The 13741-nt window shown below is 41.9% G+C and overlaps 1 protein-coding gene across 1 annotated transcript in view; it reads right to left on the reverse strand.

Annotated features, from left to right (window-relative positions):
- The window catches only part of LOC145406766 (transcription initiation factor TFIID subunit 2-like), a 69681-nt gene that overhangs the window by 35205 nt on the left and 20735 nt on the right, over positions 1 to 13741 (reverse strand). Inside the window, exons 4-6 of the mRNA XM_080277863.1 lie at positions 11625 to 11788; positions 3480 to 3696; positions 2817 to 3055 (exon numbers count right to left, since the gene is read on the reverse strand). Coding sequence (XP_080133989.1) covers positions 2817 to 3055; positions 3480 to 3696; positions 11625 to 11788 — 620 coding nt within the window. The remainder of the gene's footprint in view (positions 1 to 2816; positions 3056 to 3479; positions 3697 to 11624; positions 11789 to 13741) is intronic.

Below are 13741 nucleotides of genomic sequence, written 5' to 3' on the forward strand. Positions count from 1 at the left end.
GTACAGGAAACCCTTTGGCTTGTCACTCAGTGTTCAGTCACCCGTAGACAGAAGGAAGAGGAAAGAAAGACAGAAAGAGGGACATGGGAGGAAAGAAGAAAAGAAGGAAGGAAGGAAGAGAGGAAAGGGAAGCCAACCCAAGAACAGCACTACATTGAGTGAGTGGATGGTGAGTGCTCCCCACCTACCACTAAGTCTTAATAATAATTTCAGATATAAAGGTATAGTACACTTATGGCTCCCATAATATGAACATGCAAATAAAAAAGCTAAAGGAACTGTGATACTGTATTTCAATGTAGTTTATAATATTTTTTCATTCATTCATCATTTAGCACAGTGTTACCCCATGAGGAGCATAAGAGCTCTGGGCTAGGCAGGTTGGTCCTGACATTTAAGATGAGAGTGATCAGCTTTACTCATCCCTGAGTGGCATAACGTGAGCAATAAACCCCAACCACCCCTTGGATATAAAACTACACCGGCTCAATCCAACTGGAGTTCCTTAATTGCCAACTAAACCACCAGGCACCACAATTTGGTTATATGGTTACCACCCAGGGTAGTAAATGGTTTCCTGGTGTACTGGAAACCATTTGGCTTGTCACTCAATGTAGAGTCACCCACAGACAGAAGGAAGAGGAAAGAATGAAGGAAAGAAATCCAGAAGGGGAAAAGGGTGGAAAGAAGGAAGAGAGGATACAGCAGGGACCTGAATGCAGCAGTACACTGAGTGAGTGGATGGTGAGTGCCCCCACCAACCACTTAATATTAAAAAATTTAAAATGTACCAGCATTAAACCATTGGTGCCCAGTGTCCAATATATTGGACAGAACAGGGCTTTTTCAAAATTTAATATAGAAGGGAGCCCCGGGGTAGGGACCTATGAGCTTTGCAACTATAAGCCGACAGGCAGAGGGCGGTATGCTTAGGACCTGTCCAGCAAAATCCCTCTCACAGGTACTCTGGCCACTAATGCATTAAATACTGGCGAATCTATCAGCTTCTTTAACCCATTGGTGCCCAGCATCCAATATACTGGACAGAACTGGGCATTTTCAAAATTTAATAAAGAAGGGAACTCCGGAGTAGGGACCTATGAGCTTCGCGACTATGAGCCGATAGGCAGAGGGTGGAAGCTTATGACCCACCAAGCAAAATCCCTCTCACAGGAACTCTGGCCACTAACGGGTTAATAATGCAGATATTCCTTTCACATTAGCTAAAAGTAAAATTATTTGCAAGTAACGACTACATTTAGCATTAAATTCCTTAAACTTTGAGAAAAGCGGCAATAACTGTTGAATATATATTTCAGATATACATTTTATACTGATGGTTAATAGAAAAAATGGCAAGAAATTGGAATTGCAAGAAATATTTAGTGCAGCTACTCGCAGCTCTTGTAACGTTGAAAGTAACTACTCACAGCTTGTGCCATCAAAAGTAATCTTTCAGCCAAAGTCATGCCCAATGACAGAACATCATTAGTGTGCACTGGGGAGGGGGGGGGGGAGAGAGTTAAATACCTCACACACAGTTACCTCCCTGCCTGCCACAGCACCTTGACAGAAGACTACTATCTAGATATTGTTTTTGTCATGTTACATTCCAACCACAGTGATAACATGATATTATGGTGTAAATATCCTGTATGTTTTAGTTCAAGCATTCTACCATTTAAGACAATGATCAAAATGTGGGATACAGCAATACTTCTGGATAAATAATGATCACTGCAACCTTAGTTCAAATCTAAAAAGTTGGAAAAATACATGCTAGAAGACTTATAAAGAGTGTAAGGTCACTGGCTAAAACCAATGTTTATTTATTATTCCTTGTTACTCGGCTGATTTTTCTGCATATTGTTTTTGTGTCATCTTACATTCTAACCACAGTGATAATATTATGGTGTAAATAAATCATATGTTTTAGTTCAAACTTTCTACCATTTAAGACAATGATCACAATGTGGGATACAGCCATATGTTTTAAAAAATAATCGTCACTGCAGCCTTAGTTCAAACCTAAAAAGTTGGAAAAATAAATGCTAGAAGACTTATATGAGCGCAGGGTCACTGGTTAACATTAATATTTATTTATTATACGTTGTTACTCAGCCAATTTTTCTAGGTACTGGTTTTGTGTTGTTTTATATTCTAACCACAAAGACAATATGACATTATGGTGTAAATATCCCATATGTTTCAGTTCAAACTTTCTACCATTTAAGACTGATTAGATTGGGGGATACAGCCATATTTTTCAAAAAATAAACAATGAAGCCTTAGTTCAAACCTAAAACGTTGAAAAAATAAGTGCCAGAACACTTCTTAGTGTAGGGTCATTGGCTAAAACCACATACATGCACACATACATCATCTAATCCTGTGTTGCCCCATGAGAAGCGTAGAAGCCCGGGGCTAGGCAAGTTGGTCCTGGCATTAAGATGAGAGTGGCCAGCCTCACTCATCCCTGAGCAGCATTACTGTATGTGAGCAATAAACCCCAACCAACCCTTGGATATAAACCGACACAGGCTCAATCTGGTTGGAGAGCCTCAATTACCACTAAACCACCATCGAGTGAGTGGATGGTGGGCTCGCCCACCTACCACAAAACCAATGTTCATTTATCATTCATTGTTACTCAGACGATTTAAATATAATTCACATCACCAGATACTTCTTATAATAACACAGTACTGATAATACTGGGTAATTAGATTTATCTGTTGATTTACAGCTTTTGTAACTGCCACACTAAATAAATGCTAGGGCCATCTCATTCAAAACAGTACTGGACTGTAGCTCACCCAACAGCTAAAGCAATGTTTGGTGCACAGGTTGGAGTGGTAAGGCTGTAGTGGAAAGTCTTACGCCTCATGTCCTGTGTGTACACCACCTCTGTTAAGTCCCCACAGCTCACTGCAGTCATAAAGTCATCTACGGTGAATTCCAGTCGCCACGTGCACACTTCACTCCATGTGTCAATGCATGGGAACCAAAGTCGAGCACTATTCTCATGGCCGTAGGTAAACAAGTGTGCTGCTTTCTGAGAAAGAAATAACATGTGACAACAGAGAGAGAATACTGAACACACACACACACACACACACACACACACACACACACACACACAAAGGGGGGATTAACAGTACAGTATTTGAAATTTTAATCAATTACATTACTGTATCTGTACAGTAATTAAATACATGTTTCTCATGGTATAAAAATCTCAGGTGGTTGCATAACACTCATCATTATCCAAATAACATGTGGTCTGCACCAATACCAAAATTATAAAAATAAAATGCAGTTCTATCTCTATTAAAATGTATATTGTACAGCATGTATATAAAGAAAAAAACTGAGCCAGAGGAACAGTTCAAGCGATCTAACACACAAAGGCGATACAGTCACTGAGTATTACCAGATGACATCTACATGAAGAAGTAAACAATGACCATGTGTCTCACCTCAGACAAGGTGCCTTCAGTACTTGGGACAACAAAGTGAAGTCCTGACTGTGGTTTCTCAAGGGAAAACTCGACACCAACTCTAAGAGGTTTACCCTCCTGGATCATATGCTGTGCTTCTGACGGCACCACAACCACCAGCTCCCCTCGTCCTAGCTCTGGATCCACTGATGTCACTCCAGTCACCTGGCACTTGTTCAGGTATTCCAAATTCCTCCTACATGACAAAGACCATAGTGAATTAATACAGAACAAACTGTTCACTGACTAACCTCAGGCATCTATGATATGACCCCTGCCTATCTATACTGCCAGATGCCTTAATCCCATGAGAGGTGGCCACAAACAAATAGCCTCCATGTCACCCTGTCCCCTGCCATTTCACTGCCCCGCTCCCAGCTCACATCTCCCTCTCTCATATACCTCTCCATCTCATCCTTGGCCTCCCCTTCCCTCTCCCCCCTCCACCTCATTCACATACCCCTCCTCATCAGTCTCTCGTTCTCCATCCTCTCCATAAGGCCAAACCACCTCAATGTATTTCTCCTAATGCTATCACATCCATATCCACACTACAATGCTCCTTCACTTCCTCATTTGTCAGCCTGTCTCTCCATGTGACTCCACATGCTCCTCTCAAATAACTCATTTCCACTGCTCTCACTCTTGACTTGTGTATTTCCACTGCTCTCATTCCATTGCTCTCACTCTTGACTTGTGTCTCTCCAACAAGGTCCAAGCTTCACTTCCAAATGTTAGAGTTGGTATCACAATACTGTCATGTAGTAACTTTTTCACTTCCATGCTCACTTCCCTGTTTCTTATCACTGCTTTCAAAGAACCAGCAACCTTCCTTCCTTGTACCCAGTCAAGCACTTCACCCTCTACACTTCCATCCATACTCATCACACTACCCAAGAACTTAAACACACTCACATTTTATATTTCCTCCTCATCCAACCTCACTGTACATTCAGTTACTTCATTTCCCTCAAAGACTATTACTTTCCTCTTCCCTACATTCACCTTTAGATTCCGTTTCTTACATACTCTCCCAAACTCATTCACCAAGCCTTGCCACTTCCCTTAGTCTTCACTTAACCACACAGTATCATCTGCAAACAACAGTACAAGGAGTTTCCAAACACTGCCCTCCCTCATTAGGGCCGCTCCCACATCCACTGCCCTACCTCGTATCTCTTTTATAACCCCATCCATATCCAGATTGAACAACCATGGAGACATGACAAATCCCTGTTTCAATCCAACCTTCATAAGGAAAAATTCACACAGTTCACTATCAAAATGCACTGCAGCCTTAGCACCCTCATAAATACTCTCCTATGATGAATAAAATTATGTTGCAATAACCCACACTTTTTCCTACCCCCCAAGCCTTGCATACCGAGATATCCTTTTTGCCACTCTATACATATGTTTTTTAAATGATCATATATACTACCTAAGCACACATTCTCCTACTCTTTCACACATTCTTCTACTCTTTGACCAATATGCTTGTTTACTCCATATTTTCAAAAAGCTATATATTTCTTATCCTATCTAACTAACACTACCCTCACATATTCTTTAACGATCATATAGCTACTGCACTCTCTTGAGTTTCTTTCTTTCTTTCTTTTTTTTTTTTACTCATGCTCTGCTGAAGTCTCACATCTACATGTTAATGTAGGCAGTAACAAATTTTAATGCAGTGCTTACAAACATTCATAAATGACTTCTGGTGCACTATGGTGATCATGTGGATGTGCCAGAAAGTGTTGGTGAGGATCCAGCAATAATTTGGCCATGTGGAGAATGAAGAATGAAAGGCTGACAAGGTAAATGAGAGTGGGAAACAAAAGATTAAGTGGAGGGATTAAGGGGGGGGGATGTGAATGAGGATGGAGTGAATCAGAAACACTGCAACTTAAAGGCAGGGGAGTTTTTTTTTTTTTTTTTTTTTTTTTTTTTAATGTGTCCAACTCTGGGCAAAGGCATCATGGCCTATAACTTGGGAGCAGTAGCCTATCCCAAGGCCCAGTAGTCCTCCTACACCTCCACATGTCACCACTTCGGCGATAACACCCACTGTCCATATTGAATACATGCTAGGGCTGTCTCATACAGGACTGGTGTATTGGATATTTGTGACCACCAGCTCCATGATTAAGGCATCTGGCTATAGAATAATAAACAAACAGACTTCTGGACCAAAGTGATCAGACACTTCTTGTTCATCAGGCTCACAACAACCTAAACCAGAGGCAGCAAGACCATGCACAAAAACAACAGTACAGTAATGTACTGTACATTACACAATCATACACCAATCATGATGAATCCTGGAGTAAACAGAAACCCCTTCAGCCGAAGGACAAAGCATACCTACTGTGTACAGGCATTATAATCTGGCTACTGCCAAATGAGTTTGTCAAGCACAGGAGACCCCCCTCAGGCTGAAGGGGTCAGAAATGATTTCCAGAAACCTTTTTAGCAAAGAGATATACTTAATTTATTCTGGTAAAGCAAGACAATTTTATTAAGCTTAAAAGAGAACCCCTGGGATGAGAAGGAGAGTGGAAATAAGGTCAATCACCAATATACTATCTATCTATCTATCTATTGCCAGACGCCTCAATCCTGTTTGGGGTGGCCACAAACAAATCGCCTCCACGTCGCCCTGTCCCCTGCCATTTCATTGCCCTGCTCCCAACTCACACCTCCCTCTCTCATATACCTCTCCACCCCATACCTCCATCTCATCCTCGGCCTCCCCCTCCCTCTTCCCCCCTCCACCTCACTCACATACACTTTCTTCGTCAGTCGTTCACCCTCCATCCTCTCCACATGGCCAAGCCACCTCAGTGTGTTCCTCATAACGCTTCCTATCACTTCCACATCCACACCACAATGCTCCTTTATATCCTCATTCGTCAGCCTGTCTCTCCATGTGACTCCACAGGCTCCTCTTAAATAACTCATTTCCACTGCTCTCGCTCTTGACTTGTGTCCTTCCAACAACGTCCAAGCTTCACTTCCATATGTTAGAGTTGGTATCACAATACTGTCATGTAGTAACTTTTTCACTTCCATGCTCACTTCCCTGTTTCTTATCACTGCTTTCAAGGAACCAGCAACCTTTCTTCCCTGCAGCACCCTTTCAAGCACACTACCCAAGTACTTAAACGTACTCACATTTTCAACTTCCTCACCATCCAACCTCGCTGTACATTCACTGACTTCACCCCTCTGAAAGACCATCACTTTACCCTTCCCTACATTCACCTTTAGATTCCGTTTCTTACACACTCTCCCAAACTCATCCACTAAGCCTTGCAGCTCCCCTTCGTCTTCACTCAACAACACAGTATCATCTGCAAACAACAGTACAGGGAGTTTCCAAACACTATCCTCTCTCACCAGGGCCACTCCAACATCCACTACCCTACCTTGTACTTCTTTTATTACCCCATCCATGTACAGATTGAACAACCATGGAGACATGACACATCCCTGTTTCAACCCAACCTTCAAAGAGAAAAATTCACTTAGTTCACCATCCACACGCACTGCAGCCTTAGCACCATCATACATACTCTTCACAGCATTCATCAACTTCCCATCTACTCCATATATTCTTAATACTTTCCACAATCCTTGTCTATCCACCCTGTCATGTGCTTTCTCCAAATCCATGAAAGCCACATACAACTTCTTTCCCTTCTCTAGAAACTTTTCCACTAAAGACCTAAGAATGGATATCTGATATACGCAACCTCTTCCCTTCCTAAAACCTCCCTGTTTTTCTCCAACTAATCTCTCTGTTATTTCCATAACTCTGTCAATAAGTATCCTACCATATACATTTCCCACTAACTAAGAAGACAAATGCCCCTATGATTATCACACACTTCTTTTTCCCCCTTTTCCTTTGTTCAGGGGAATAATTATACCTGACTTCCAATCCTCAGGGATTCTACCTTTCTCCCAGACCAAACTGCACATCTTCCATATCCATTCTACTACAGTACTATCTCTCCCCCATGCTTCAGCATTTCACCAAATACTCCATCAATTCCTCTTCCCATTTTGACTTCCTTCGTTGCTTCCACTACTTCCATCCTACTGATTTCCTCCTCTCTTCTCACCTCCCTCCTTCTCCCAGCCATTCCCCAGCCTCTTACACTCACATCACTTTCATCATCTATGTTTAACAGTTATTTAACCCCTAACAGGCGGGGGACGTTGCATAACATCCGTGCGTGAGAAGGCGGGGATCATTACATTACGCCCAGCCGTTTTCTGTCCTAATTTATAGGTGAAATTGGGTGATATGGCATCCTTGTCACCTACTGTCTTGCCCTCTACCCATCCAAGCCTTGAAACAAGCAAAATAGAATATACGTACATAAGGTGTAGTGTTATGAGTGTTCAGGTAAAATAGAATACAGCATATGTACACAAGTTTTATTGTTATAAGTGTTCAAGTAAAATAAAAAACATATAAATTAGATTTTGAAGACAATGAACAGTGTAAAGAATGCATAAATGATAAATTTAGCATTCAGTGGTGAAGAAAAAGAAAATGAGTGAAGAGTCCGCTAGCCTAACCCCAGGCACGCTTGGTGATAAGCTGACTGCCCACGCTCCTCTCTCTCTCTCTCCTCCCCTCCTCCTCCTACAGCCAGCTGAGATGTATTACCAGGTAAGTAACACCTCTTACCTTCGTTGTCATCCATTTTCATTGATTTATGCATGATTAGACTTATCCCTTGATACTTTATTTTTCCAAAAATACGCCGCCCCACACGGTCATATGTATAACTGATACGTCGCCAGCCCGTAAGGGGTTAAAGTGTTCTCTCCACCTGCTCACTTTTTCCCCATTCTCTATTACCAATCTGCTATTTTTATCTTTCACCCCCAGACTAACTTCTCCATCACCTTGTCTATCGATATATCTATACAGGAGGAGGTTGTGTAGATCAGGTATTCATTCTTAGATCTCTAGTGGAAAAGTTCCTAGAGAAGGGAAAGAAGTTGTATGTGGCCTTCAAGGATTTGGAGAAAGCATATGACAGGGTGAACAGACAAGGATTGTGGAAAGTATTAAATATATATGGAGTAGATGGGAAGTTGTTGAATGCTATGAAGAGTATGTATGATGGTGCTAAGGCTGCAGTGCGTATGGACAGTGAACTGAGTGAATTTTTCTATCTGAAGGTTGGGTTGTACAGGGATGTGTCATGTCTCCATGGTTGTTCAATCTGTACATGGATGGGGTTATAAAAGATATACAAGGTAGGGCAGTGGATGCTGCAGTGGTCCTGGTGAGAGAGGGCAGTGTTTGGAAACTCCCTGTACTTTTTTTTGCAGATGATACTGTGTTGTTAAGTGAGGACGAAGGGGAGCTACAAGGCTTAGTGGATGAGTTTGGATGAGTGTGTAAGAAACGGAATCTAAAGGTGAATGTAGGGAAGAGTAAAGTTATGGTCTTCAAGAGAAGTGAAGTCAGTGAATGTACAGTGAGGCTGGATGGGGAGGAAATATAAAATGTGAGTAACTCACTTGACGTAGTGCTGCCTACTTCTTCCTAAGCCTTTACCATTCTTTTTCTGTGCCTGCCCTCCTCTCTTCCTATTTCTCTCATCTTTCCTGTCACTTCTTATTGCTTTTCTTTCCATTACAGTGACAAGCCAAATGGTTTCCTGTAAGCCAAGAAACCATTTACAACGCTGGGTGGTAACCATATAACCAAACCATACGTGCTCCCTACGTGTCAACAAGTGGGTTGGTGAAGGGTTAGTGCCCCTCCCTGTAAAATAAATAACTCAGAGTCAAATGGCCACCCCTTACGAGATTATGGCGTCTGGCAATAGATAGATAGATAGATAGATGTTTAAGTACAATACTTGGGTAGTGCGATGAGTAAAGATGGAAGTATGGAGGATGAAGTGCTTGAAAGGGTACAACAAGGAAGAAAGGTTGCTGGTTCCTTGAAAGCAGTGATAAGAAACAGGCAAGTGAGCATGGAAGTGAAAAAGTTACTACGTGACAGTATTGTGATACCAACTCTAACATATGGAAGTGAAGCTTGGACATTGTTTGAAGGACACAAGTCAAGAGTGAGAGCAGTGGAAATGAGTTATTTGAGAGGAGCCTGTGCAGTCACATGGAGAGATAGACTGACAAATGAGGATGTAAAGGAGCTTTGTGGTGTGGATGTGGATTTGATAGGAAGCATTAGGAGAAACACACTGAGGTGGTTTGGCTGTCTGGAGAGGATGGAGAGTGAGAGACTGATGAGAAGAGTGTGTGTGTGTGTGTGAGGTGGAGGGGAGAGAGGGAGGGAGAGGGGGAGGCTGAGGATGAGATGGAGGGATGGAGTGGAGAGGTATATGAGAGATTGGGGTGTGAGTTGGGAGCAGAGCAGTGAAATGGCGGGGGACAGGGCGACATGGAGGCGATTTGTTTGTGGCCACCACTTATGGGATTAAGGTGTCTGGCAACAGACAGATAGATATATATCTCTATATCTATCTAGCAATCTATCTCTCTCCCTCTCCCTCTCTCTAAATAAATAAATAAATACATATATATTCATCATCATCATCATCCGGACCTCCTTTCCCACCCAAGGGCAGGGTGAGGAATATATATATATACAGTACTCGTCAAAATTATTCAGCGTTGTCCACCGGGCGTGCAATACTTATGGCCAAAAAAGAATCACCCATTTCTGGGGGTAAAAATTAAGCCACAAGTTTGTGCCGCGAGCATGATGTCACGGTAGCCTGAGGCCTTCCGATGCGCTGGTTGGTTCCCGCCTCAGTCGCCCACAGGCTGCCTGAGAGAGAGGAACTCCGCCACGTGTCCCTCTCAAATTGCGCCATTTTTTACCGAGTGTCCCGCAGTGTTTTGGGGTTCACCACTTTGTTATGGCACCTACCCATGAACTATTGAGTGAAATCATATCCCAGATCATTGCTCTAAAGAAGGCAGGCCACCAGACAAAGGAAATTAGTGAATTGGTTGGTGTGGCACGATCGACAGTGCGTCGCTGGTGTGCGCAGTTTTGGTTGGAAAACAGTGGCGAAGTTCCCACAAAGAAACCGAGGTCTGGTAGGCCCAGGAAAACTTCCCCAGGGTCTGTTAATGTTTTAAAACGTGCAGTGGAGTTTAATCTGCGTGTGAGTGCAAGGAAAATTAAGGAGAGCAACCCAGAAGTGTTTGGTGAGGTGTCTGTGAGAACAGTGTCTCGTAGGGTGCATGAGCTTGGTTACACAAGTCATAAGCCTGTGAAAAAGCCTCTTCTCACCAAGAGCCAGAGAATTCGTAGGCTTGCCTTTGCTAATAAATATCTAAACTGGGGTGAGGAGCAATGGTTGTCAGTGTTGTGGTCTGATGAGGCAACGTTTAGTGTTACCTGTAACAGAGGAGCACGTGTGTATTGACGCAAAGGTAGTGACCCACTTGACCCACGGTATGTAGAAAGCACAGTTAAACATCCTGATTCACTCATGGTGTGGGCTTGTTTCTCGGGTCAAGGTTTGGGGAAGCTTGTTGTGCTTCCCAAGAATGTTAGAGTGAATCAGGATGTTTACCTGGAGCTTCTGTGTGATCATTTACCAGACTCATTCGAGCTAACAGGTGCATGAGTGTTTCAGCAGGACGGTGCACCTGCTCACAAGGCCAAATCGATCACCAATTGGCTTCGTGACTGTGAGGTATCATTCATGAAAGACTGGCCAGGAAATAACCCAGACCTCAACACGATTGAAAACCTCTGGTACCTCGTAAAGAAGAGTCTCCCAGGGAAGGACGTTAGCTCTCTGCCTAAGCTGGAAGCTGCCATTCGTGACTAATGGGAAAAAATACCCCTCCAGCACCTCAGGAGCCTCACCCTTTCACCTCCAAGACGTCTCAGGTCCGTGAAGAAACGTAAAGGCTACCCTACGAAGCACTAAAGGTAAATAAAATGCATTACAGTATTTATATGTTTTTTCAATGTTGAAAGGTTTGTTTCTTAGGAGGGACGCAGGGTGCTAATAATTCTGACGAGCACTGTACATATATATATATATATATACAGGTATATATTATAGTACACTGTGTAACAAGTGCAAATAACAGTATACTCACTGTTTGGAGTCTTGAGGACATATTTCTAATAAAGGGTCAAAGTACTGGAACTGGACTTCCAAAGTATCGTTAAGGGTAACCCGGTACACACAACACTGCTTACAATTCAGCCAGATGTATCTGATGCTATCTTTGCTAGGAATTAGTGTTACCTCAGTGAAACCCTGAAAAAGGAATATAAACAATATTGTACATGGCATTACAGGTATGGCAATACAATACAGTAAACCCTCAATTTATCAAACTAACTGGGGGTTAAAACTGAAAATTTAACAGTTCAATACAGCCAATGCTCTTTGGGGGACTATAAGACCTCGAGGTTTAATTTATACTTAATCCTGTTCAGTGGATATCTAACAAAATTTTACATATTCACAGTTTCATTTCAATTCTGTGTGGGTTTATAAAATACAGTAAACCCTCAATATATCAAAGTAACTGGGGGATAAGGCTGAAAATTTAACAGTTCAATACAGCTAATGCTCTTTGGGGGACTATAACAACTCCAGGTTCAATTTATTCTTAATCCTGTTCAGTGGATATCTACCAAAATTATACATATTCACAATTTCATTTCAATTCTGTGTGGGTTTATACTATGTACAGTATCTTGATACTAAGGAGATAATCATTAAATATTTTCAATCAGTAATAAAAAAATATATATATTTACCTTTTGTTCAGTCTGGAGGCAGCATCTACTCAACAAGTCAGCCCATTGCTCATTACATCTGAAGGTTGTATGGTAGGCTCACAGAGGCCAATACAGCCAAAGTTCAGATTAATGATTCTCAAAATATCAAGGGTTTACTGTATATTACCATTACCATCAAGTACTGTGTACAGCAAATTGTTTTAAATCCTTACTGCTTTCCCTGGACAAGGATGAACTTTATTTAAGATGTTCTGGCAACTGTCTAATATTACACAAGAGAAGGAAACAATGAGCAAGAGACAGATTAAAATGTAGGCAGCTTTGTGCAAATGAACCTTTTAAGCAAAGCTGAAACAACAAACTAGGAATTAACTTACTTTCCATATGAAAGAAAGAATGAGTGGTTTTCATCCAACTGGTAAAACCTGGTACTGTAATTACATTATACAGTAGGCTACCTGAATAAAATGTTATGAGCTACTTCATTGAAAAATTATGAACACTGCCTTTGTATGTAGAAAAAAATTTACACAAAATCTCCAGTAAACCAAACTGATCAGTTAAATAGCTAGTGAGCATTCTGCTCATAACCCAGATCCAAGTAGTGAGGCTGGGAAAAATTACTAAATGACCTCGACATCAACTTCATTTCCAACCAAAGTACAGTAATCTCTCAATTATCCGCTGTCATAATATCTGGCCCAGTGCAATATCTGGCGCTTTTAGCTCAACTCTATTAAAACAATATCCAGTGAAATTAGGCAATATGTAGCTCAGAAATGGGAAGCAATACTATGCATTTTTTGGCTGTGATGTGTATCATCTGGCTCAGACTCAGGACCAAATCAGTGCAAGGGCAGACCCCACAACACACCAGCCAATCATAATGTGCTGTGGAAACAGCCCACCTGATATGCCATGCCTACCATCGTTCTCTCATTCTCTCTCATGGATGCCATATAATAAGGACATATCTGTGTGTTATGAATTTGTGACCTACACATTGGCTACCCCCTAGTGCTGTGACTTGGCCTGTGGCCCCCAGTGCCTCATTCACTGCTGTAGTGCTATGACTTCCCTTGTGGCCCATCAGTGCCAACACTAGGTGAGTATGATTATGATTATATTATATACTGTATTATTGTACTATATGAACTATAGTATATCAGTACTGTGTTGTATTTTATGCTTGATTTTACTTTTTTACTCATGGTTCCTATTGCTGGAAAGTTTTTAGGACAGAGGGTCAAGACAGATAGCTTAGGATAGTGACACATTATCCGGCCCAATGCCAAACTGATAGCTGATTGGGGGTCTACCTCTATCTATCTACAGTCACACGCTATAGTCCCATAAGGGGAGGCCATTTATCTTTTACTGTATTTAGTTGTTTTACGGGAAGCGGCATTAACCCTCCGCCAACCCACCGGTTGACATGCAGGATTGGGGGTACCAATGCAAT

This window comes from Coenobita brevimanus, chromosome 71, assembly GCF_032717465.1.
Source record: "Coenobita brevimanus isolate Jiangsu-jjx chromosome 71, ASM3271746v2, whole genome shotgun sequence".
Lineage (NCBI taxonomy): Eukaryota > Metazoa > Arthropoda > Malacostraca > Decapoda > Coenobitidae > Coenobita > Coenobita brevimanus.